At 33.1% G+C, this 26,958-nt stretch overlaps 1 protein-coding gene and 1 long non-coding RNA gene across 5 annotated transcripts; one reads left to right on the plus strand and one right to left on the minus strand.

The window, feature by feature from the left end:
* Window positions 1–5,607: 5,607 nt before the first annotated feature.
* cnnm3 (cyclin and CBS domain divalent metal cation transport mediator 3) lies at window positions 5,608–26,216 on the minus strand. Of its 4 annotated transcripts, none has more exons than XR_012591758.1 (12): window positions 25,458–26,216; window positions 24,071–24,405; window positions 23,774–23,950; window positions 21,170–21,327; window positions 20,065–20,208; window positions 19,825–19,983; window positions 16,429–16,598; window positions 16,150–16,246; window positions 14,927–15,057; window positions 13,885–14,014; window positions 7,309–9,578; window positions 5,608–7,244 (listed from the first exon to the last, which is right to left on the minus strand). XR_012591758.1 is itself a non-coding variant. In XM_074618609.1 (12 exons), the coding sequence occupies exons 1-11, from the start codon at window positions 26,196–26,198 to the stop codon at window positions 13,376–13,378; spliced, it is 2,259 nt and encodes a 752-aa protein (XP_074474710.1). In that variant the 5' UTR covers window positions 26,199–26,216; the 3' UTR covers window positions 5,608–9,578; window positions 13,352–13,375. The 4 variants fall into 4 exon arrangements, 3 of the variants coding, with proteins under 3 accessions (XP_074474710.1, XP_074474708.1, XP_074474709.1); XM_074618609.1 differs by adding an exon at window positions 13,352–13,392 and having other exon boundaries at window positions 5,608–9,578; XM_074618607.1 differs by having other exon boundaries at window positions 5,608–9,578.
* Window positions 7,334–14,228, plus strand: LOC141757793 (uncharacterized). Its single transcript, XR_012591759.1, has 5 exons — window positions 7,334–7,467; window positions 9,510–9,763; window positions 10,845–10,915; window positions 12,621–12,733; window positions 13,916–14,228. It is a non-coding gene; the product is annotated as an uncharacterized LOC141757793 (long non-coding RNA).
* Window positions 26,217–26,958: the final 742 nt, after the last annotated feature.

Raw genomic sequence — 26,958 nt, forward strand, 5'->3', positions numbered from 1 at the left:
TTTATCTTGGATCAGCCTCCAAAAACACTTTCCTTGTACTCCCCAAACTTTACTGACTGAATTTCTAAATAAATAATAAATAACAAGTTGCATTAGCTAGCATTAGCAAGCTTCAATTAAGATTTTAAATAGAAACAAAACATAACAGGATAAAGATTGAAGAAAGACACAATATACATGCACAAAAACATCATTACATGGCAGATAAAAAAATACATGTGTAAACATACATATATATACTGTACATTTGTAGTAGTGTACACGTCACAATAATAAAAAACAAAGATAATTCAAATAAGTTAAAGGTGCTAATGCGAGATTCTATTGCTTCTGCATGGCCGGTGGCAGCGCTAATAGTGCAAACAAACGTCAACAGTGCTAACAGCACACCTTTGAGGCACACGAGGGAGCCTGAATGTTCGTATTGTTCTGATAATCGTAGCCTATTGATAACATTGAATCTTAATATAAAAGGCAGTAATTTCTGATTGTTTTACTGATCCTCTTAACTCCTAAACCGCCGAAATGCATTTATTTTAGGGCTGTCAAATTTAACGTTATAACACAAATTTGTTTTAACGCCACTAATTTTCTTTAACGCATCTTGTGATTTTTAGGTTGTAGTGGGTTCAGTTTTAAAGCTAGAGTGAAGATACTGGTATCATATGAAACTATAAAACCTGATGAATCCATCGGTACCAACCATGTCATACTAGCTTGTCGTGAAGGAGGTTAAATAATGCCCCAAACTTCTGTTAAAGTTTTGGCGAGGAAAAACTGTCATGATCATTTTCAAAGGGGTCCCTTGACCTCTGACCTCCAGATGTGTGAATGTAAATGGGTTCTATGGGTACCCACGAGTCTCCCCTTTACAGACATGCCCACATGATAATAACATGCAGTTTGAGACAAGAAAACACTGGTTTCATGAGTCGAAAACTAATCTAGTACTACCACAAACTACTACAATTCACCTTTCCCTTCACCGTTAAAAGCAGAAGTTGTGTTCTGGTAAACCAATGTGACGGACTGCATTCAGTTCTGCATTCTGTACATTCTGTATCTATTGCAACTCAATGCAGCAGCTCTGCCATAAATGCTATGCACTTTTACAAAGTTTGTAATGTTCAGTTTTTGTTGACATCGTTAGAAATGTGTAAAAAAACAAACTCCTCTGAATATAATGCAGTCCAGTACTACTCCAGCAGCAACTATGACCTCAGTGCTAAAACATATAATTTAATTAATACCTCTATGAGAGTGTCAATAAAAGCTTAATATTATTATGCATCAAAAAAGTCGACTTTATGGCAAAACAGTTGCATTAGATTGTACAGGTGAACCTAATAAAGTGGCCACTGAGTGCATATATTACATTATACGAATGCAACCGTCTATACGTAAGGGATAATGTAAAGCGACCCGGGGAATTTACAGAAATGAATTATACCACACAGGATCTGGAAACCACATTTGAAAATTTCATGAAAAAAAATCATAGTGTAATATGTTGATAATTTCATGGGAAAAAAACGTCATAGTATAGTATGTCAAAACTTTCATATAAAAAAAACGCCATAGTATAGTTTGTCGTAAATTTCATGAAAAAAAATCATAGTATGTCTAAAATTTCATGAAAAAAACGTAATATTATAGTATGTCGACAATTTCATGAGAAAAAATCATAGTGTAATATGTTGATAATATAAAAAAAACGCCATAGTATAGTTTGTCGTAAATTTCATGAAAAAAAAATCATAGTATGTCTAAAATTTCATGAAAAAAACGTCATAGTATAGTTTATTGAAAATTTCATGAAAAAAACGTAAAAGTATAGTATGTCGAAAATTTCATGAGAAAAAATCATAGTATAGTACGTCAAAAAATTCATTCAAAAAACGTAATATTATAGTATGTCGACAATTTCATGAAAAAAAGTCATAGTATAGTATGTTGAAAATTTCATGAAAAACGTCATAGTATATTTTATTGAATATTTTATGAAAATAACGTCATAGTGAAGTTTATTGAAAATTTCATGAAAATAACGTCAGTAAATTTTATTGAAAATTTCATGAAAATAACGTCATAGTGAAGTTTATTGAAAATTTCATGAAAAAAAACGTCATAGTAAAGTTTATTGAAAATGTCATGAAAAAAACGTCATAGTGAAGTTTATTGAAAATTTCATGAAAAAAAACGTCATAGTGAAGTTTATTGAAAATTTCATGAAAATAACGTCATAGTAAAGTTTATTGAAAATTTCATGAAAAAAAACGTCATAGTAAAGTTTATTGAAAATTTCATGAAAATAACGTCATAGTATAGTTTATTGAAAATGTCATGAAAAAAACGTCATAGTGAAGTTTATTGAAAATTTCATGAAAAAAAACGTCATAGTGAAGTTTATTGAAAATGTCATGAAAATAACGTCATAGTAGTTTATTGAAAATTTCATGAAAAAAAACGTCAGTAAAGTTTATTGAAAATTTCATGAAAATAACATCATAGTGAAGTTTATTGAAAATTTCATGAAAATAACGTCATAGTGAAGTTTATTGAAAATTTCATGAAAAAAACGTAATATAGGATGTCGAAAATTTCATGAAAAAAAATCATAGTGTAATATGTTGATAATATAAAAAAAACGCCATAGTAGTTTGTCGTAAATTTCATGGAAAAAAAATCATAGTATGTCTAAAATTTCATGAAAAAAACGTCACAGTAGTTTATTGAAAATTTCATGAAAAAAACGTAAAAGTATAGTATGTCGACAATTTCATGAAAAAAAGTCATAGTATAGTATGTTGAAAATTTCATGAAAAACGTCATAGTATATTTTATTGAATATTTTATGAAAAAAACGTCATAGTATATTTTATTGAAAATTTCATGAAAAAACGTCATAGTATATTTTATTGAAAATTTCATGAAAAAACTTCATAGTATCGTGTGTCAAAAAGTTAATGAAAAAAAACATCATAGTATAGTTTATTGAAAATTTCATGAAAATAACGTCATAGTAAAGTTTATTGAAAATTTCAGGAAAAAAAACTTCATAGTAAAGTTTATTGAAAATTTCATGAAAATAACGTCATAGTGAAGTTTATTGAAAATTTCATGAAAATAACGTCATAGTGAAGTTTATTGAAAATTTCATGAAAATAACGTCATAGTATAGTTTATTGAAAATTTCATGAAAAAAATGTAATATAGGATGTCGAAAATTTCATGAAAAAAATTTATAGTGTAATATGTTGATAACTTCATGGGGAAAAAACTTAATAGTATAGTATGTCAAAACTTTCATATAAAAAAAACGCCATAGTATAGTTTGTCGTAAATTTCATGAAAAAAAAATCATAGTATGTCTAAAATTTCATGAAAAAAACGTCATAGTATATTTTATTGAAAATTTCATGAAAATAACGTCATAGTGAAGTTTATTGAAAATTTCATGAAAAAAAACGTCATAGTAAAGTTTATTGAAAATGTCATGAAAAAAACGTCATAGTGAAGTTTATTGAAAATTTCATGAAAAAAAACGTCATAGTGAAGTTTATTGAAAATTTCATGAAAATAACGTCATAGTAAAGTTTATTGAAAATTTCATGAAAAAAAACGTCATAGTAAAGTTTATTGAAAATTTCATGAAAATAACGTCATAGTATAGTTTATTGAAAATGTCATGAAAAAAACGTCATAGTGAAGTTTATTGAAAATTTCATGAAAAAAAACGTCATAGTGAAGTTTATTGAAAATGTCATGAAAATAACGTCATAGTAGTTTATTGAAAATTTCATGAAAAAAAACGTCAGTAAAGTTTATTGAAAATTTCATGAAAATAACATCATAGTGAAGTTTATTGAAAATTTCATGAAAATAACGTCATAGTGAAGTTTATTGAAAATTTCATGAAAAAAACGTAATATAGGATGTCGAAAATTTCATGAAAAAAAATCATAGTGTAATATGTTGATAATATAAAAAAAACGCCATAGTAGTTTGTCGTAAATTTCATGGAAAAAAAATCATAGTATGTCTAAAATTTCATGAAAAAAACGTCACAGTAGTTTATTGAAAATTTCATGAAAAAAACGTAAAAGTATAGTATGTCGACAATTTCATGAAAAAAAGTCATAGTATAGTATGTTGAAAATTTCATGAAAAACGTCATAGTATATTTTATTGAATATTTTATGAAAAAAACGTCATAGTATATTTTATTGAAAATTTCATGAAAAAACGTCATAGTATATTTTATTGAAAATTTCATGAAAAAACTTCATAGTATCGTGTGTCAAAAAGTTAATGAAAAAAAACATCATAGTATAGTTTATTGAAAATTTCATGAAAATAACGTCATAGTAAAGTTTATTGAAAATTTCAGGAAAAAAAACTTCATAGTAAAGTTTATTGAAAATTTCATGAAAATAACGTCATAGTGAAGTTTATTGAAAATTTCATGAAAATAACGTCATAGTGAAGTTTATTGAAAATTTCATGAAAATAACGTCATAGTATAGTTTATTGAAAATTTCATGAAAAAAATGTAATATAGGATGTCGAAAATTTCATGAAAAAAATTTATAGTGTAATATGTTGATAACTTCATGGGGAAAAAACTTAATAGTATAGTATGTCAAAACTTTCATATAAAAAAAACGCCATAGTATAGTTTGTCGTAAATTTCATGAAAAAAAAATCATAGTATGTCTAAAATTTCATGAAAAAAACGTCATAGTATAGTTTATTGAAAATTTCATGAAAAAAACGTAGAAGTATAGTATGTCGAAAATTTCATGAGAAAAAATCATAGTATAGTATGTCAAAAAATTCATTCAAAAAACGTAATATTATAGTATGTCGACAATTTCATGAAAAAAAGTCATAGTATATTTTATTGAAAATTTCATGAAAAAACTTCATAGTATCGTGTGTCAAAAAGTTAATGAAAAAAAACGTCATAGTATAGTTTATTGAAAATTTCATGAAAATAACGTCATAGTGAAGTTTATTGAAAATTTCATGAAAATAACGTCATAGTGAAGTTTATTGAAAATTTCATGAAAAAAAACGTCATAGTAAAGTTTATTGAAAACTTCATGAAAATAACGTCATAGTAAAGTTTATTGAAAATTTCATAAAAAAAAACGTCATAGTAAAGTTTATTGAAAACTTCATGAAAATAACGTCATAGTAAAGTTTATTGAAAATTTCATAAAAAAAAACGTCATAGTAAAGTTTATTGAAAATTTCATGAAAAAAACTTAAAAGTATAGTATGTCATACTTTCATGAAAAAAATCCTAATATAGTTTGTCGAAAATGTAATGCAAAAAAAACAGTATAGTATGTCTAAAATTGAATGAAAATAAAGTCATAGTATAGTATGTCGAAACTTTCATATAAAGAAAACGTCATAGTATAGTATGTCGAAAATTTCATGAAAAAAAACTGTTAGTATATTATGTCGAACATTTCCTGAAAAAACGTCTCAGGAGGTTAATAGAGTATAAAAATAGTTGGCGATTAATTTAACTAATCGGTCTATTATAAAGTCACATATTGTGCGTCTCGGAATAGAAAAGACAAAACAAAAAACATATTTTAGAACAGGATTGAGTTTATTTCCTAAGAAACTTGATTATTGAAAGTGTTAAATGTAATGGAGTCTCTCAATGCACCCAAAAAAAACAAAACGGCAGCATTCCCCCGAAAAATGAAATAAAATGGAGAACTTCTATACAAAATGTAACGTGGACAGAAAGAGGAATAACTGTATATAGCTTTCAATAACTCTCGTAGTTATTGTACCTGAAAACCTATAAACTACAAATGATATTCTATCTAAGCAGCTTCATATATTAATACACGCGTCTTCAACCCACTCAATCAGTACAAAGTAATGATTCTCTTTTTACATTCATTCTTCTGATACAAACTCATTACAACAAAATAAAATAGAAGTAACAGCTGAAAAATATTTACTCAGAATTACAAAGATTTCTCCTGGAATATGGCGGCGATGACGATGGTGATGATAACACTGAATGAATGAAAACACAGATGGAATAAAAGGAGACGGTGCTAATGTGACACAGAGCCGACTCCTAAACAACCTCACTGCTGCGGTAAAGGTTCAGAAGTTTATGTTAACACAATACTCACATGTGGTACTGTGTGTGTTGAGAAAGTATAATCTGTCCCCTTCACGCTGAATGTGAGGAAATCCCCTCCTACTGCGACTACACTTTTTCCGTTTGTTCTGAACAGAAACACGCCAGAGAACCACTGATGCAGTGGTGGAATGTAACTAAGTACATTTACTCAAGTACTGTACTTAAGTACAAATTTGAGGTACTTTATTTACATTTTATGTAGGGCTGTCATAGTTCAATTTGCGATAATGTCTTAATGCAAATTAGTTTTAATGCCACTAATTTCTTTAACGTATTAATGCAACTTGTGATTTTTAGGTTGTAGCAGGCTCAGTTTTTCTAGTTTCATATGATACCAGTAACCTGATGAATCCATCGGTACCAACCATGTCATACTAGCTTGTTGCAAAGGAGGTTAAATAACACTCCAAACTTACACTAAATTTTGGCGAGGAAAAACTGTCAAGACTGTCCTTGACCTCTGACCTCCAGATCAGTGAATAAAAATGGGTTCTATGGGTACCCACGAGTCTCCCCTTTATAGACATGCCCACTTTATGATAATCACATGCAGTTTGGGGCAAGTCATAGTCAAGTCAGCACACTGACACACTGACAGCTGTTGTTGCCTGTTGGGCTGCAGTTTGCCATGTTATGATTGGAGCATATTGTTTTATGTTAAATGCAGTACCTGTGAGGGTTTCTGGATCAATATCTGTCATTGATTTGTGTTGTTCATTGATTTACAATAATAAATATATACATACATTTTGCATAAAGCAGCATATTTGTCCACTCCCATGTTGATAAGAGGATTAAATACTTGACTAATCTCCCTTTAAGGTACATTTTGAACTAGTGCTAATAAGAAATGTGATTAATTTGCGATTAACTATGGACAATCATGTAATTGTTTGATTGACAGCCCTAGTTCCTTTATGTGTTGAGAAACATTCTTCAGCTAAATAAACTCTTTAAGCTGGAAAATGCATCGTCACAAAGCTGAAAACGTTTTAGAGATACGTTGTTCTCACAGACAGCGACGCTACAAACACATGATGATCTTATAGACCATGATGCATTGCTGCAGATTAAACCAGCCAACAGGATATAAAGGGGTTATTATGATCTTATAGACCATGATGCACAGCCCCGACTTAAACTTGTGTATATTTTTGCACTGATCATTGTCTGAATATTTCTTTTGTCTCCCTCTTATTTGACAGTGTAGTCGCAGTACAAAGGAGCCGCTTCATGGTCGGCACGAACGGGACGACGCACGACTTTCTCAACATACACACGAACACGTGAGTTCTGCATTAAAATATCCTGATTTGAATTATTCCTCCTTATATGGTTAATATATTAATGTACAGACACAGGGAACACAAAAAGGTTATTTAGAGGCCCTTTCTGGAGTATTCCACATGTTTACACACACATGCAACAATGACGTCTTAAAATGCATGTTAGGATATCATCAACAGACCGTACGGGTAATAATGGAGTTAAGGTGAAGACTGGATGCTTAATGACGTGTACTAGTGAAATACTGTATGTCACACACACACATTCAGAGACAGACAGATGTGAACTTGTACTGGAATGTTAACAGAACTAAATTATACAAAACATGAAGCTTTAGAGATAATAATAGTTATTAAATCTTCCTCTGTGCCATTAAAAACACATCAACGAGCCTCACTGTGTCGCTGGGGAACATTTTCCTTCATTACAAACGTGGATTAATCCGCCGCTGAAAATAGTCCCCAACTAAAGCTCTATTTCCTCCTGGTTGCGAAACGTTTGCTAAAACTGAATAATGATGTAATTAAGTTATTTGAATGGGGATGATTAACAGATTGTAATATACTAAGTTATCTCTAATAGATTTAATGGGGGATTAAATTAAGGGTAGGCTAGAAAACCCTTTAAATTGACCAAATAACATGAAGACATCCCTTAAGTTATACCTTAAAAGCAACGTTTTAGGGGATTGTTACCTCTTACAGTGACTTAAAGTGAACAGATAGTCCATTAATTTATTTTATTTATCCGTTGATTTACCCCAAATAAAGAGTCAAAGACGGGAAATCAGAAAGTTTTGAGAGACAAACTTACACATTGTTGTTTTAGTTTTTTTGTACGGATTTATTGAGGAAAATCAAAGCCGTAGAATATCTCCAGTAAGAGTATAGTATAGTGCTGTAAGTGACAATTATTTAACTATTAATCTCCAAATTATTATTTTTTTTATTAACTGATTAACCGTTAGTCTATAAAAGGTAGAATATAGTGAAAAACACCCATCACAATATCTTCAGCTGTCTCATTTTGTCACCGACAAACCCAAAGATATTCAGATTACAATGTAAAGCAGCAACAGTTGAGAGTCTGTGAATGTTGAAGAATGATTTAAAGGATTAATTGATTATTATTGTTTAATTTTCTGCCGATGGATTAACCAGTAGGGCTGGGTATCGTTTAAAACGTTTCAATACTAGCGCTGATATAATACACGAGTTTTGGTACCGATACCAAACTCATACTTTAAGAAATACTGATGGTTTTATTGTCAATGAATCTTAATTTAGTTTATCATCATATAAGACAAATAAAAGCAGCAAATCTTCACGACTAAGACGATTCATTGATTAGCAAAATAGTTATTTTTCCTGACAAGTGTTTCAGCTCTACTTCCAACCGCTCTTAGCTTCACATTGAGGCCTTTTAAAAAGCTTCTGTTGAACTTCTGCAACAATAAAAAACTATCACTCTTTGTTATTATTTCATATTTGACTTTGGTTATATCCAGGGCCACTTTGGAAGTCCTCACTTTACCGCTCACTTTCTAACTAAATATCTAAACTATCAACTAACTGCTGAAAGCTGATCAAATGTTATGTGAGGGTATAAAAATCTTACAGCCTTTTAAAATAGCAAATCTGCTTTTAACCGACTATTTTAGTGTCTCAAACGGACGGATGCGTCAGTACACACACACACACACACACAACACACACGTAGCTTTGGCACCCAGACAGAGAGGAATCATGGCAATGCATCGAGTTTAGTACGAACCTGGAAGAAAAGGCACCGCCAAATTAAAATAAAATGTATTTATGTATATATACACATATAGTCCAAAGTGTATAAAACAGCATGAATAATAATAATAATAATAATCACAACAAAAGGAATGGGGGATGGAGATGAGACGTGTGAGTAGTGGATCTACAGAACACATAAAATCACTCCAGTCGTGTCCAATAACTACGTTCCAGCCATAGATGATGATTCAGCAATAAAAACAAAACAAAACAAAAAAAATCTCTACTTGTTTTTGCAGCAAGGTCAGAGCCGCATTACCCGTGAGCCTCCTCTTCTGTGGAGCTCTCCTGGGCGCTACTGCTGCCACCTGTGGAACCCGACCAATGAGAAGGAGAGCTGGGGTGAGTGAGGGGTGATGACATCACACCGAGGCAATCACGCACACACACAGAGGGTGTTAAAGGTGACGGAGGGCGTTTAAAAAGAGAGGAAACGCTACAAGATGGCACGAGAGGGACGAAGAAGAAGAAGCAGCAAGGTTCTGCTACAGAAGTAAGAAAACCTCATTGACTTTTTTAACAATTCTAATAACTTAAAACCCCACACTGTGTCTCAATTCAGATACTTCTGTTAGTACACTTTCACGTAGTACACTGTGCACACCTTGGACGGATATGACGTCACGTTACTCAGACTACAACAATAAAAGCGGTAACTTCCTTCTACCTCCACATAGTCCAGGGGTCAGCAACCTTTACTATCAAAAGAGCCATTTTAGGCAAAAAAATAATAAGAAGAAATCTGTCTGGAGCCGCAAAACATTTGATCATTGTGATGAAGGTAACACAGTTTATAGTCTAAGTATATAGTGTATAAGTCTAATGCAGTGAGGGCCAAAGAGACAATGTACTACGGAGTATTAGGGCCACATTGAGGGAAAAAACATCTGAGATTGACAGAATTAAGTCATAATATTACGAGAAAAAAAGGCGTAATATTACGAGAATAAAGTCATAACTTTACGAGAAAAAAGGCGTAATATTACTAGAATAAAGTCATAACTTTACGAGAAAAAAAGGCGTAATATTACGAGAATAAAGTCATAATATTACGAGAAAAAAAGGCGTAATATTACGAGAATAAAGTCATAACTTTACGAGAAAAAAGGCGTAATATTACTAGAATTAAGTCATAATATTACGAGAAAAAAAGGCGTAATATTACGAGAATAAAGTCATAATATTACGAGAAAAAAGGCGTAATATTACTAGAATTAAGTCATAATATTACGAGAAAAAAAGGCGTAATATTACGAGAATAAAGTCATAACTTTACGAGAAAAAAGGCGTAATATTACTAGAATAAAGTCATAACTTTACGAGAAAAAAAGGCGTAATATTACTAGAATAAATTATAACTTTACGAGAAAAAAAGGCGTGATTATTAGAATAAAGTCATAACTTTACGAGAAAAAAATAATATTCATAATATTAAGACTTTTTTTCTCATAAAGTTATGTTTAGTTTAATTAAACAGAGCTTTTCTCAACAGTATGTCATGCTTCATATGTTTAGATAAGGGTGGCAGTTTTTTAAATGATCTAATATTGTAATTTTTGGGGGTTTTTTTGCAGCCTTTAACAAATTCCATTTCCCATAAGCCCGAGGGACTGCGAGGGCTCAAAGTCACAGCTCGACAAAAGAGGTGAGTACATGAGAGAGTCGAGTGTTGGCGGTTAGTTCACACCTCTGCTTTGCGCTAAATCTGTGTTGCTTCCGGAACATCGTGATAACACGTTATAATAACACGTTATAATAACCATCATTTAAAAATGGTAAATTGATAGTTAAGTTATTTTACTGTTTACAAACATAATATAACTGCTAATGTTAACTAATTATTAGTAATGCTATAATATATGTAATTAACAGTTTATACACTATATGTATCTGTTAATGATGAAGATATTTATAAACCTTAAAGAAATTGTAAAACATCTATAAACATGACATAGATAGATATTTGTAACACTTTGTTAATGGTTAATAAATACTTTGTAAAGCATCTATAAACATTATTTAGATTTATAGTTAATACTTCAATAATATAATAATAATAATATCAATGGTTTCTGGTCCATCTATGTAATGCTTATAGATGTTTTTTTTTTTTTAAAGGTTTACAATAATATCTTAATAATTAAATACTTATATATAGTATATAAAATGTTATAATGTGTGCAACAATAAAATGTTAATAAATAGTTTACTAATATAATCAGAATATAATTGGTATCTTCTCTTATCAGCAATGAAATAATATACAATTTATAAGCTAATTATTTCATATTACACCAACAAATGTTGTATTTATTTATTTATTAATTTATTTGACAGGGAGAATACATGTAGGCATTGTTATACTGAATTAAAGTGCAACCGATGCAACGCATATAGGACTTCTAGCCATAGCTCATTTGCAGACTTTGTCCCTGGTTAGGCTTTTAAGAAAAATAAAATAAACACATTATAACATTTGATATACTATATGTATCTGTTAATGATTAAGATATCATTTGTAAACCATATATAAACATTACATAGACAATTGTAACACTTTGTTAAATTATAGCATTACTAATAATCATTTAATTGTTTAACAGTAAAATAACTATTAACGAGGTTTAATTAGTGTTACCAATCTCATTAAAACACATTGAGGTTATTTACATTTTGGGCTAATTGTGCTTCGTTCAGAGGCTCCGTCACTTTTGTGCCATTTTGTCGCCGTCGTCTTTTTTTTATTACCCTTGAGGTGATTCAATACTTCCTCAGACGGACATATTGGAGGTCTCCTGCTCTAATATTTAACTCTGAGTTGTTTTTGATGGGGAACTAATATAACAATAACCTTCTGACTGGTTACTTCCCTCACAAAACCACATCAATGAGCCTCACTGTGTCAGTGCGTGACATATTCCTTCATCACTATGAACACACTGTAGTTTATTCTGACTCTACACCGTCCCGCTGACAGTTATACTCACTAGAGCACCACATGTGGATTAATCCGCTGCTGAAAATAGTCCCCAACAAAGTCACTGTTTCCTCAAAATGATGTAATTAAAAGGACAGTGTGTATGGTTTGGTGGCATCTAGTGGTGTGTATTTATATATTTAAAAAAGGTAAATAGTTGAAGCACGAAAAATTATAAATTTAAAAATAAATGCAAAAACAAAAAGGTATTTAAGTTCATGAATAGATCAAATGAAAAAGAACAGTAGATAAACAGGGGAATTATTATAAAGGCAAATAAATAAAGTAGTCAATTAATGCCTATTTATTTCTTTTGTATTTTTGTATTATTAATTTATTGAGTAATGTTTTTTTTTATTTTTGATTCTGGCAGGTTCTGTCTCCCATAGAAGTATACAGTACCTATGAATGTACAGAGAACTACCACTGGATTACTTTGATACTGAAGAAAGCGTGATTATTCTGAGGCGGTTCTGCAGTTACACGGTACGTCTTTTCTCCTCTCTATGCACCTGTCCTTTTATATTAGGTAGCATCTTAACCTGCCGAAATCAAAAATAAATAAATGTACCAAAAATAATATTAAAATTAATTGATAAAATGTGACATAAATTGATATTTCTGTTTTAATTTGCTTCTTTATTTATTTACTCTTCTGTTTAATTTTCCCTTTTATTTCTTTATTTCTGTATTTTCTTTATACATTTCTTAAAGCATTTCTAATAAATAAGGGGTGAAATGTAAAGGGAAAATTGTGCAGAAATATGTATATTTAAAAATAAATATAAAATAAATAACTAAAAGGAAAACTAAACAGAAGAGTAAATAAATATCAATTTGTCACATTATATCAATTAATTAATGGCTACATTTATTTGTAATATTTTTTATATATTTAATCACTTATTTATTTTTGATTTTGGCAGGTTCAGTCTTCCATAATACTGTTATCTTTTTCTCTATGCACTAGTCCCTTTCATCTCAGGTATCTTTGCCTCCAATATGGACGCCAGAGGACACATTTCATCCCTTTTAAAGTCATTATTATAATATTCTTATCTATATATGAACAGTTCTATCAGATCAGACACAATGTCTACATACCCAACAGAGAGAAGTGAGATGATTTCAGGGAGAAGCAGAAACTAGGAATGAGACAGGATGAATAAAACAGAAGTTACAAAGCCTCACAAACACACACAGGAAGAAGTCTCAGGAAAAGAAAATGCACCCGCTGGGACGGCCGATTCTACGACGTAATAAAGGGTTAAAACCGTCCTGTTAACACTTTCAAGAGGAGACTAAGAGTGTGTCTGTGTCTGTGAGACTGAGTGTGCTGTATGTACAGTCATGCCATTCCATTTACCTCATGCAAAAAGGTACTAACAGTAGTTCTCAATGGTATCAAAGAATGAAAAGTTCACAGGGAACTCTGGACGGGCCAGAGGAGAGAGAAGAAGAAGACATGGAGGCACGCAAGGAGGGAAAAGAAAAGAGAGAGAAGATTATTTAAGTTCAGCTGAGAGCAAACAGGACAGTAGCAGTAAGAAAACTACAGAGATGTTTGTATTGAAAGCGTGATTCATCAGGTTAGTCAGCCGACCCTGAAGGTCACACAGCGTTTAGAGGACACTTACCTTGTTGTGTTGTGTTTCTCTCGTTGAGCAGCTTGGTCTGACTGTTGGGAAGGATCTTAATCTCAGGAGGATCTGGACTCTGACCGACCCGCGACGCCATGAGAGCGTTCAGATACTGGAGACGTGTCACCTACAAACGATGGAGAAAAAGTCTGAATTGGATGTTTCAGAGAGAAAGGCTGTAAACACTTTGTGATAATAGTGACACTCTAATTAAATCTTCTGTCAGACTGTAAATACAAACATGATTATGTAAAGAATAACCTACAGGTTTTAAAAACCAAAGCACTGACGCTGTTTTTTGCTCTATTTTTAATAAATGTATTAAAAAGAAAATAACACTTCTGACATCTCTTTTTAACAACTGAGAAGCTGCTACCTGTGTGCTTTCTTTTGCTATTTGCGAATAAAAAATATTCTACGATGTGTTTGTGTCAGAGCTTAAAGAATCTGGGTATTTCAATTTGTTAAAATGAGCTCCACCTTTTACCAGCTGCAACATTAAAGTAATGAACACATTAATGCACCAATAATTACAATACATAGGACTCTGAAATGGGCCATTCTGCATAATTAGTACTTTAAATATATTTTGATGCTAATTAGGGCTGTCAAAGTTAACACAATAATAAAACGTAAATTTGTTTTAACGCAAATCGATATTTCGGAGGTTATAGTGGGCTCAGTTTAAAGGTAGAGTGAAGATACCGGCATTGAATTAAACTAGAAAACCTAAAGAAACATGTCTACTGTGGGTCTCAGAGGGTTAAGTGAAAGTATGTATCAACAAATATATTAAAGTAGTTAAAGTATAGCTGTGTCAGTAAAATGTTCCCTGTCAGTGTTTTCCTACTATCTATCTGATGTTTCTGGATTAATATGACTGCTGCATTAATGTGTATGTTGCATTTTAACTTCTTTATATCCTGTTACAGGAAGTAACTAAAGCTGTCAGACAAATGTAGTGGAGTAAAAAGTACAATATTAACCCTGAGATGTAGTGGAGCAGAAGTAGAAAGTAGCAAAAAATGGAAACACAAACCCGTATGAGCTGCAGGTCGGTGAGAGCTCGGACGGTGTAGTCGGGACAGTAGCTGGACGGGCTTGTAGCGTCGGCGGACTCAAAGGGATCCCTGGGAGAGTGACGCTGGGTCGACACCGGAGACTGATGCACTGCACACATACACACATTTTTAGATATAAGTAGTCATCTATCACAGAAAAATAGAAAACATTTTCTGCTTCCCTGTTTATGTGATAGTTAATTGAATATTTTTGGGTTTGGACATGTTTTTTTTTTTTACTGTTTTCTGTCATTTTATAGCCGACACGATTAATCAATAATGGAGATAATCATTAGTTGCAGCCCTAACTGAGATATAGAAGCATTTTCCTACTCAAATCAGAATCAGATTGGATTACCAAGTAGTTTTTTCACAAACAAGGATTTTTTTTTTGTATTTTGGTGCATAATTATGGAGGACAGAACCTACTTCAATAAAAAATAAATCAATGATTCAATAAATCCATAAATATGTCATTAAATGTAACAAATATAATATTAAAACTAAATGTAGCCATTAATTAATTGATTAAATGTGATATACATTTATATTTCTGTTTTAATTTGCTTCTTTATTTATCTTTGGATTAATTCCCTTATTTATTTACTCTTCTGTTTAATTTTCCCTTTTATTTAATTTAAAAGAAATATTAAAAATAAGTGCAAAAATTAATCATTAATTAATTGATCAAATGTGAGATAAACTGATATTTCTGTTTTAATTTATTATTTGTATTTAATATAAAAATACATAAATAAAAATAATAAATGATCTTATAATTAGAAAAATAAATAAAATAAAAAATAAGAGTAAATAAATAAGGGAATTAATACACAGATAAGTAAATAAAGAAGCAAATTAAAACATCAATTTATGTCACATTTTATCAATTAATTAATGGCTACATTTATTATTATTTTTGCTACATTTAATGACATTTATATATTTATCAAGTCATTTATTTATGTATTGATTTTGGCAGGTTTGTCCTGTTCATTATCAACGAGCCAACTCCAAACCTGCCACCAAATGCTCTAATCAATAACGTTACTGATAATTAAATCATACAGACAACTTTCTGTGTTTGTAGAAGTTGACTTTTGTCTAAAATCACAGGAAATGTAGAATCTGTTTTTAGGGTGGATAGGTTTAGGTTCCTTTAAATGTGCGGCACACATCTTCTTGTCATTGTTGATCTCACCTGAAGATGGCAGCGTTAGCGCCGACACGCCGTAGTACGTAAACGCTCCGTTCTCAAACTTCAGCCCCTCTTTACCGATCTCCACCTCCACTCGACCCTGAACACAAACACACAGGAAGAGAGAAGACGTTAACGGCAACATAGTTCATGTATTTTCAGTTAATAAAAGGAAATTACTGGAGTTCAACAGGGTCAAATATACAAGCCCCCGTCCACAGCAGTCCACTGCTTTGCTCCCATGCTGGTGCTCTGTGTGTGCGTGTGTTCATGTGCACGTACCTGCAGCAGCAGGATGAAGTAGTCCACCGGGTGGTTGCGCGTGTAGAGATAGTGATCCGGGCTCAGCCGGTTGTTTGGGTCAAAATGCACTTCCTGGTTGACACTGGGGTGACGGAGCAGGTGGAACAAGACCTTCTCAGAGACGCGTCCGGGGCTGAAGTGCGACACCTCTGCAGGGGGTCAAAAGTCAGAGACAGGGGATACGGTGAGCTCGCTGTCTGGGCAGTGATGCCAAATATGTCTCGACAAGCACATCTCAAATAACGTGTAGCAGTCGATCCTCAGCTGATTTATAACATAAAGCAGGAACATAATCTTTACACGTGCGCTGTTAAACTGTGACTAACTCAATCAGCGTGAGGCGTCAACCTCCCTCCCATTCTGTCACACATACACCACCATTGAAAAGCTTGTAATCAGCTGTTATATTGATGTTTTCCTTCAGTAACAACTATTATAACAGAGATAAAAACAGAATAATTCAGACACCAACTTTTAAATAGTTTTGTTCCCAACAGAAGAATGAAATGATTCAAACTGTCATTTAGTCAACGTCCCCACAGTGTTGCATGATGGGAGAATACTGTTGAACTCGGATGCTGAATTAGTTTTCCAGTCCAGAGAAGTGTCAGTGAGCCTCAATCATTATTGAACCACAACATAACACTTGTTATTGAGCCACAGCATATCACAAAACAAATACTGCCATCTATTGGTCACCTGTCACAACATATCAAGCTTATTGCAAGAAATCTCAGTGTATTGTTTGATAGTAATTTATGTTTTGAGCAACATATCACAAATCTAGAGGACGGAACTTGCCAAAATAAAATTACTCGATAAATAAAAAAGTCATTAAATTTAGCAAAAATAATATTAAAAATAAATGTAGCCATTAATTAATTGATAAAATGTGACATAAATTGATATTTCTGTTTTAATTTGCTTCTTTATTTATTTATCTTTTATTAATTCCCTCTGTTTAATTTTCCCCTTTATTTAATTTAAAATAAATATAAAATAAAAAATAACATGAAGAAATACATGAAAAACATGATAAAAAATAAATTAATTAATTTAAAAATGAATAAAAAGAAATACTTAATTTAAACAGAAAACTAAATAAAAGAGGGAATTAATACAAAGATAAATAAAAAAGAAAATTAAAACAGTAATATCAATTTATGTCACGTTTTATCAATTAATTGATGGCGACATTTATTTATAATATTACTTTTGCTACAGTTGATGACATATTTATTTATTTATCTAATCATTTATTTATTTTATATTTTATTTTGGAAGGTTCTGTCCTCCATGTGGAACGACCTGCCCAAGAAAATATATCTGTCTGAGTCAGTGTCTCTTCTAAAAACATACTTTACTCTTACATCCTGATTTTTATCTGAGCTGCCTGTTTATTTTATGGATGTTTAATTTCTTGTTTATTAATTAAATCTCGCTATTCGTGTATTTCATATTGTCTTGCTAAGTGCTCTATAAATAAAGTGTATTATTATTATCATGATTATTATTATTATGTAAATGTGACCCCATTGTACCCATCTTTTACTTTTCTTTTAGAGTTTTGTGAATATATCTTTAAATTAAAAATATTTAAATACATTTATGTATGTTAATAATTTAGTTTTGTGTGTTTTCTGTCACACATTTGCCTCATATTTATTATTATACAGGTACAGTGGAGTCACATTTTCTGGTGACGTCATGTGTTGCTGGCTCTCTGCGGACAGATTTCGGTGTAACACCAACAACAAGTTACTCACCTACAGCCGAGATGAGCTCCTTTTAAACCGACCTGGAGATGCTGACCCGGTTTTTAACACGAGTAAACTGGACTTACTACGTGCTACCATCGTATTAAACAGTATGTGGGAATACAAACATCTTAGACGTGTTACAGAAACTTTACGGATGAATTCAGATCAACCGCTCTGATACGCACTTCCGGTCTAGGGCTACGAACCGGAAGTGAAACGTCACAACCGACAATGTTACAGCGCCCCACAGTGGAGGGATGACGTCATTACGCTCCCTGGTTACACTAGAGGCAGGCGATAACAAACGTTTTTATTTCTTAATTTTACCGATACTACGACCGAGTATTAGGGCCACATTGAGGGGAAAAAATAAATCTGAGATTTAAATAAGATTTCTGAGAATAAAGTCAGAAGTTTACAAGAAAAAAATCATAATATTATGAGAATAAAGTCATAGTTTTACGAGAAAAAAATCATAAAATTATGAGAATAAAGTCAAAAGTTTACGAGAAAAAAAGTCGTAATATTATGAGAATAAAGTCAGAAGTTTACGAGAAAAAAATCATAAAATTATGAGAATAAAGTCAAAAGTTTACAACAAAAAAAGTCGTAATATTATGAGAATAAAGTCAAAAGTTTACAAGAAAATAGTCGTAATATTATGAGAATAAAGTCGTAATATCATTAAGTAGTAATGTTATGTGTTCTTTTAGAGGGGGAATAGTGTGAAAATGAGGAACGTGGAGCATCTTGTGAAGTTCTACTTTAGTTTAAGTTTCACAAATAACCAAATACTTCATCTTTTGGCACATCAGCACCACATTATCATCAGTATCAGGACCTGGAAAAGATTGTACAAGAAACTGAGTTTATTCTGAAGAAAGAACCACTCGGACCTGATGGAGGAAACTGACTCTTTAGTGGAGGAGGAAATTACCTTTTTTTCTCGTAAACTTCTGACTTTATTCTCAAAATCTTTTCCCTCAATGTGGCCCTAACGTCTGTCGTACAATACCAATCATTTCTTACATGGGTATGTGATTTTTCAAAATCATGGTATTTTTAGAAAAAAAGAAATTACACTAAAAGGCAAGTCACATGACACACACCGGCCATTAATAACACATTTAAGCAGATATGAGAACAATTAAATCAAAATGTTTGTTGTGTCTAGGCCATCCCTAGGATGCACTGACTGGGACATTTTTGAAGGTGATCTGAATTATATGGTTTCTGTCATTATGGATTATATCAACTTCTGCATAAACAGCACCATTCCGGTTAAGATAATAAAAACATATCCCAACTCCAAATGTTGTAGCACTCCCCAAATAAAAGAGAGCCTGGAGGAAAAGCACAAAGCTTTTAGTCTCAAAGGCTGAGCAAGACTCAAAATGGAAAATCGAACAATAAAAAATGAGGCGTTCAGGGACAAATTGGAATTCGAACTCGGCAACATGAACACCAAGCAGGTATTTCAGAAGATGAAAACACTAACTGGGTGTGAACCCAAACCCGACCTTTGTGCAATAACCAATCCAGAATTTATGGCAGCAGATTACAAACTTTTCAACGGTAGTGTGCACACACAGTAAAGATTGACAGAATCACTCACCTCTGGACAGGAAGCGGTGCGTAGCCAGCAGGAGTTGAGGCGAGGTCCTGATCTTGGGTTCTCCTTCAGGAGGCTTGAAGAGAGAAAACTCCTCGTGGACGCTGCGAGGCTCCAGAGGAATCTCCAGCGGAGCGAGAGGACGCTTCACCTTCCTGTCCACTACAGGAGGACGAGGAAAGGTTTTAATAAAACACATCAGACGCGGAATGAATAAACACATTTTATAATAAACAGACTCACAGTAGCCGTCAGATTCATCGAGGATCTCTGATTTGATGATCTCCTCGATGACGTCCTCTAAAGTGACCAATCCCAGCACCTCGTAGAACGGATCCCCCTCGCCCTCGTTGTTCACCTTCTGGACGATGGCCATGTGAGAGTTACCTGATAGAGAGAGGAAACATCACAAAGGAATCCTTCAGTACATTTCATTTCAAGGTTTTATTTGACCAGGTTTTGAGATTTCCTGTTGCACTCGATTAATTCTAGGCACAAGGGCTCCTCCTCATCATCCAACTTATTATAGCAATTATAGATATTATATTTTCTCATAAATTTACGACTTTAATAATTAGAGTTTAAATATTCAAGTTTTTTAAAAAGTTTTATTAAAGTTTTTTTTCTCGCAAATGTATGAAGTTTTTTCTTGCAAATTTAGATTATTTTCTCGTAAATTAACGACTTTAATCTCAGAGAATATTTAACGTTTTATTCTCGTAAATTTGTGATTTTTTTGGGTCATAAATTTATGACTTTATCATCTCAGAAAATATTCAAGTTTTTTTCGCATACATTTACGACTTTAATTTTAGACAATATTCAAGTTTTTTTCTTGTAAATTTACAATTTTATAATCTGAGATTATTTTTTTTTAATTTTTCTAAAGTTTTTTTTTCTCGCAAATGTATGTCTTTATAATCTCAGAGAAAATTAAAGTATTTTTCTCATGAATTGTGATTTTTCTCTTAGATTTACGACTGTAATCTCAGAGAATATTCAAGTTATTTTCTCGCAAATTTAGATTTTTTTCTCTCGTAAATTTACGACTTTAATCTCGAAGAATATTCAAGTTTTTTTTCTCGTAAATTTGTGATTTTTTTGGGTCATAAATTTAGGACTTTATCATCTCAGAAAATATTCAAGTTTTTTTCTCATAAATTTGTGATTTTGTTCTTGTAAATTTACGACTTTAATATCAAAGAATATTCAAGTTTTTCTTCTCACAAATGTAGCCGTCAGAGGTAGTCGAAACATCCTGATCAAAACTGAGGCTGGGAAATGAGTTTCAACTTTTTTGACAAAGAAGCCTCTTGCTATATTACTGAGTGTGTGAGTACGAGCGCACCTTTCTTGAACTCCTCCAGCATGGCGTCCAGCTTGGTGTCGTTGAAGACGTAGTGCAGCGGGTGATTGTAGAACTTGGTGATGGTCGTCATGGGGGTGGAGTCGTCCGGGTCCACCAGAGCCAAATCTTTTACATAAAGGATTTCCACGATGTTGGACCTGGAACATCAAACACGTGTTGATGAGCGGACGTGAATACGACCATGTGGAGGAACCAGATCTACTGTTAGTTACACTGTTTGTTGGCACTGAGAGTGTGTGTGTGCCAGCAGTGTTTACTTTAGTTACGAGTTATCATCATTCACTAAACCAACATTTCCAGGTGAAAGTGAAATCCAAGGCGCTCCAGAGAAGGTTTAAACAATAACAGGTTCTTTCTTTCATTAGGAAAAGTTTAACATTCAACTGCTCCGAGTTTTTCCTGCCTTATGGCTGCAGTTAGGAGAGAGAACCAGCTTTATTAAACTATTCTATAATAATAATAATAATATGTTTTGATTTATACAGAGCTTTCTTTGGAGTGCCATAAAAAATAATAACTCTGTAAAAGAATAAGAAAATAAATGTGGAAATATAAAGAGAAATAAATAAAAGAATATATAAGTAACTAATAAAAATGGAAATATAAATATGAATAAATAAAACAATAAAGAAGTAAAACAATGGGGAAAAGCAAAAACAATAGAGAAAAATAAAGAGAGAAAAATAAATAAATGACATAAAATAAAAATAATATAATTTTAAAAATATACAGTATAAATATTTATATAGTAATTTCATTTATTTATATGATAAAGTAATTTATATGCAAAAAATAAATACATATATTTGAAATATATACAGAAATATATACAGAAATAAATGAAAAATTTCATGTGAAAATAAATTAAAATGCTTATAATTATTTTATCTTTTTTTTATCTTTCCATATTTCTATATATTTTTTATATATTTCTCTTCATATTTCCATATTTATTTTCTTATTCTTTTACAGATTTATTCTTTTTAATATCACTCCTATGACTTCATATTTTTTAAGATAATGAAAGATACTTTACACAACAAGTTAAATGTTTATTATGGAGGACAATAACTGCTTACATTGATATGTCTATTTTATAGTAACACATGAAATGACAGGTTGCATAAAGTCAGTTGTTCGCAAATGTTTTGACTTGTGATCCGTTAAAACAAACTCAAGAGTCTTCTGGTTGTGACCACTTCAACCAAAAGGTGATTTTATTTTATTTTTGGCGGGTTAAAAAGGTAATTTGTCTGTAACTAAGTAGAAAAACTGAAACATTAACAAAGTGTGATAAGAAATAAACATAATTGTGTGTGGCAGCAATATGTTTTTTCCTGGTTCCTATTTTAACATCGGCTGTGTAGATTCATTTCTTAATTTTTTTCTCACAGTGACAAGAAGTTAAAATGTTAAACTTAATAAGATAACAGAAAGCAAAAAGAAGCAGTCTGGACACACGGTGCATTGAAACAGAAAATATCAGCAAAAACGACCTTGAAATGATCACTCAGCTACAAAAGTCTCAAATTCATTCATCCTTGTTATCTTGGAGAGCTTTGAGTTCCTATTAACGACCATTCTCACAGATAGTAACTATAATATCACAGTAAGCAGCTGAATCGTCGCCGAGACATCCAGTTAAAACGGAGTTCAATATTTTAAATCAACAGAAAACTAATCAGCTATTTAAATAATCTATTCATCGTTAGTGCCAAAACTTCAATCCTTCCCATTTCTAAAATATGAATATTTGCTGTTTTTCTTTGCTAGTAAAGTGAATATCTTTGGGTTTTATACAGTCTGTTAGAAAAAAAAGAGCAATTTGAATGAGCCAGTTTGTGATGGCATTTTTCACTACTTATTGACATTTTATAAACCAAACAACTGATCGATTAATCGATCAAATATTTTTGAGCAATCCTAGTAAGCATTAATTTAGTGATATGCAGGCTAAATTTGTGATTATTCAAGTTTTTTTCTCATAAATTTACAACTTTAATCTCAAAGAATATTATATTCTTTTCTCATAAAATTGTGATTTATTTCTCGTAAATTTCCGACTTAAATCTCAAAAGAATATTCTATTTTTTTTCTTGTAAATTTGGGATTTTTTGGGGTCGTAAATTTATGACTTTATCATCTCAGAAAATATTCAAGTTTTTTTTTTCTTGTAAATGTATGACTTTAATCTCATATTAAAGTTTTTTATCACAAATGTATGACTCTCATAAATTGTGATTTTTTTTCTCTCAGATTTACGACTTTGATCTCAAAGAATATTACATTTTTTTTGGTTCGTAAATTTGTGACTTTATCATCTCAGAGAATATTGAAGTTTTTCGCTCGTAAATTTATGAATGTAATTTTGGAAATTCAGAGTTTTTTTTCAGAATATACCCCCCTCCCTCAGCTCCATAATATTAGTTTTTTACCTGCAATCACCTTAATACGCCGTTGTACCTCCACATTACTGCACTATAGTTTGTAATAATTCTGTCACTGTATTGGTTGTTTTCATCAGTAAACTATAACTGTTGTTTGTCTAAGAGGTTGTAAAGATGTGTGTGTTTGAGAGCTCACTTCTCCTCCTCGTAGATGGGCACCCGGGTGTATCCGCTCTGCATGATCTCAGACATGGTGGAGAAGTCCAGGACGGCCGAGCTGGCCAGCATGAAGCAGTCCTTCAGGGGGGTCAGGATGTCCTCCACCGTCTTACTGCGCAGCATCCCGCGGCTGAACTCCTCCTTCACAAACTCACTGGGAGAGGACACGGCGTGGATGAGACGACACGGCGTGGATGAGAGGACACGGCGTGGATGAGACGACGAGGTGCTTCCAAACACACCTCATGATCTGTTTACGTGTGTCTGTTCTTACCTGTACGGGTCATTGACGTTGGTTCGGATCATCTCCATGGCCCTCTCCCTGATCCCACATGTACTGATATCCCTCCTCAGGGCCAGGTCCAGGATCAGCCCCAGAGGACAGGACAGGGGACAGGTGAGCACCAGACAAACCTGGGCCAGCCAGGTCAGACCCGGCGCCAGCTGGAACCCGTAACCGGAGCACAGGATGTGGGGAGCCAGCTCAGCCAGGAAGAAGATGAGGAAGGCGCTGGTGAACACGGCGGAGACGATGGAGCCCAGCGCCCGGTACAGGAGGACGCCGAGGACCGAGTGTCCCAACGCACACAGGAACAGCAGAGAACACGTCTGGGTGCAGAGAGGACGGACAAAAAGACATTTAAGATCAGCTTTTTCATTCAAATTTTGAGGTACTTAAGTTTTACTTTACTGGAGTAATTTCTATTTTATGCAACATTATACAACAACCGTCGAAGAGAATGGAGCTGCTGCAGTGTTTATTGATGTGCATGCTGCAAATATGGGTACTGATTTTATTATTAATATTATTATTATTCAGTGGGTTTTTAGTTTCCATCTTATGTTAGGCATTTATGGATTCTATTTAATCTTATTTTTATATATTTTTTAATCTTACTTCATCAAGTGTTTTATTTTCCTTTAAGTATGGCACTCCATCCGTTTTATGCAAATTCTATCGTCTATTTTAATTTATTGTTAAGCATTTGTCTTGCATTTCTTGTAAAATATGTAATAAAGTTTATTATGATTATTATTATATATAACTTTACCTACTTCATATTATAATACAAAATATTAACTATATATACATTGTTAATAATAATAATAATAATAATAATAATATGAAGTAAATAAAAAAAGTAAATACATATTTAATTCAATTATATATATATATATTTAAAAATGTATTTTATTATTATATGATTTTTATCCAGTTAAAACAAGGGAAAAAATATTTTATTCAATAATTTAAAATTATAAAATTGTCTTAATCCGACTAAAAAATAAAAAAATAAATATAATTTCTATGAACTCTGTTTTTCTTTATTGTAAAACACTTTGTGCAGCACAAAATGTGCTATTATTACATGAACAGGTAAATATTGTTCTCCTTTATATTCATTTGAAGCTTTATTTGCTTTAGATTCAGATTATTAATACACAATATGAACAAATAATGATTTACCAGCAACATTAAAGTGATGAACACATGAATGCATCAATAATTATAATACAATAATATAATATATTATTATTATAATAATGAGTTCTTTCACTTCCGGTACTTTTGGCTGCAGGACTAGTGGATTTAGTGTTTCCATCCTGTAGTTCTGCATCAGAGTACCAGAACCAGAACCAGAACCGGACCAGAGACCCACCAGGAAGTTGCCCCTCCTGCGGACCGGCTCCAGGCGCTTGGCGGCCCTCTTCTCGTCCTCGGACCCGAGGCTGTGCAGCACGTAGAGCTCCACCGGGTCCAGCCAGAGCAGACTGAGGTTCACGGTCCTCAGCAGACCCGAGACCAGAAGCAGCAGAACCACCAGCACGCCCAGACCCCAGGGCGGGATGTAGTCCGGCGGAGGACCCGGGTCCGGGCTGATCCGGAACCGGTCCGGTCCCGCCGTGGACCAGGACCCGCTGCTCAGAACACACAGGTGGTTCTGGTTCTGGTCCGTCCTCTTGTGGACCTGGACCGTGATGAGCCCGCTGAACCTCTCATCCGGAGTGAACCGGTCCGAGACCTGGAAGCTGGACCGGTCCCGGTTGGACTGGACCCCGCAGGGATCCGGAGTGTCCCCGACCCCCCCAGCGGCTCCTCCAGCAGCGAACCCGACCCAGGACCCGGACCCGGACCCGGACCCGTTCAGCAGCTCGGTACCGAACAGCCGGATCCGGAACGAGGCTCCTTCCGGCGCGGAGATGATCCGGTCCTTCATAAACACCAGATCCACCGGGTCCTCCAGGCGCAGACCCAGAACCAGAACCACCGGAGGAGGAACTGGGTCCTCCTGGCTGCTGCCGGACCCGAACCCGAACCCCCCGCAGAACAACAACACCCAGAACCAGGAGGAGAACCTGGAGACCATCAACAGAGAGAGACCCGACCAGCAGACCACCATGTTGGAACTGGCTCTGGAGGCGCGCGGTCATGTGACGACACAGAGGAGGAAGCCCCGCCCACCGAGAGGAAGCCCCGCCCACCGGCAGGAAGCCACGCCCACCGAGAGGAGAGGGGGAGGAGCCAGAGACAACAACAAACAGACACAGGCAACTGGGCTGCGTGGCGGCCATTTTGGATCTACTCATATAAGGCAAGGCAGGTTTATTTATAACACATTTCATACACAAAGGCAACTTAAAGTGCTTTACACATATGAAAGAAGATAAAAGAGAACACTGAGGAACAGGTTTTCCCCAAAGCCATCAGACTTTTAAATAGATAATTCATACGACACCTTCTCACACAAAAATATATCTTATACTGTATATGTTCTTAATGTTTATGTTCTTAATATGCCCTTGTACGAAGTATTTCTTCTTTATAATTGTAATCTAAATGTAATTGTAATGTAAATATAATTGTAATTGTGAATGTAAATGTAATTGTAATGTAAATGTAAATGTAATTGTAATGTAATTGTAATGTAATTGTAATGTAAATATAATTGTAAATGTAATTGTAATGTAATTGTAATGTAATTGTAATGTAAATATAATTGTAAATGTAATTGTAATGTAATTGTAATGTAAATATAATTGTAATTGTAATGTAATTGTAATGTAAATGTAAATGTAATTGTAATGTAATTGTAATGTAATTGTAATGTAAATATAATTGTAAATGTAATTGTAATGTAATTGTAATGTAAATATAATTGT

This window comes from Sebastes fasciatus, chromosome 19, assembly GCF_043250625.1.
Source record: "Sebastes fasciatus isolate fSebFas1 chromosome 19, fSebFas1.pri, whole genome shotgun sequence".
NCBI lineage: Eukaryota > Metazoa > Chordata > Actinopteri > Perciformes > Sebastidae > Sebastes > Sebastes fasciatus.

Coding starts and splice junctions, on each gene's coding strand:
- cnnm3 (XM_074618607.1), bottom strand. CDS start 26,198: ATGGTGGTCTGCTGGTCGGGTCTCTCTCTGTTGATGGTCTCCAGGTTC. Junction 24,406..25,457: donor GCAGGAGGGGCAACTTCCTG/GTGGGTCTCTGG, acceptor CTCTGCACCCAG/ACGTGTTCTCTGCTGTTCCT. Junction 14,015..14,926: donor CCGACCTGCAGCTCATACGG/GTTTGTGTTTCC, acceptor CATCGTTTGTAG/GTGACACGTCTCCAGTATCT.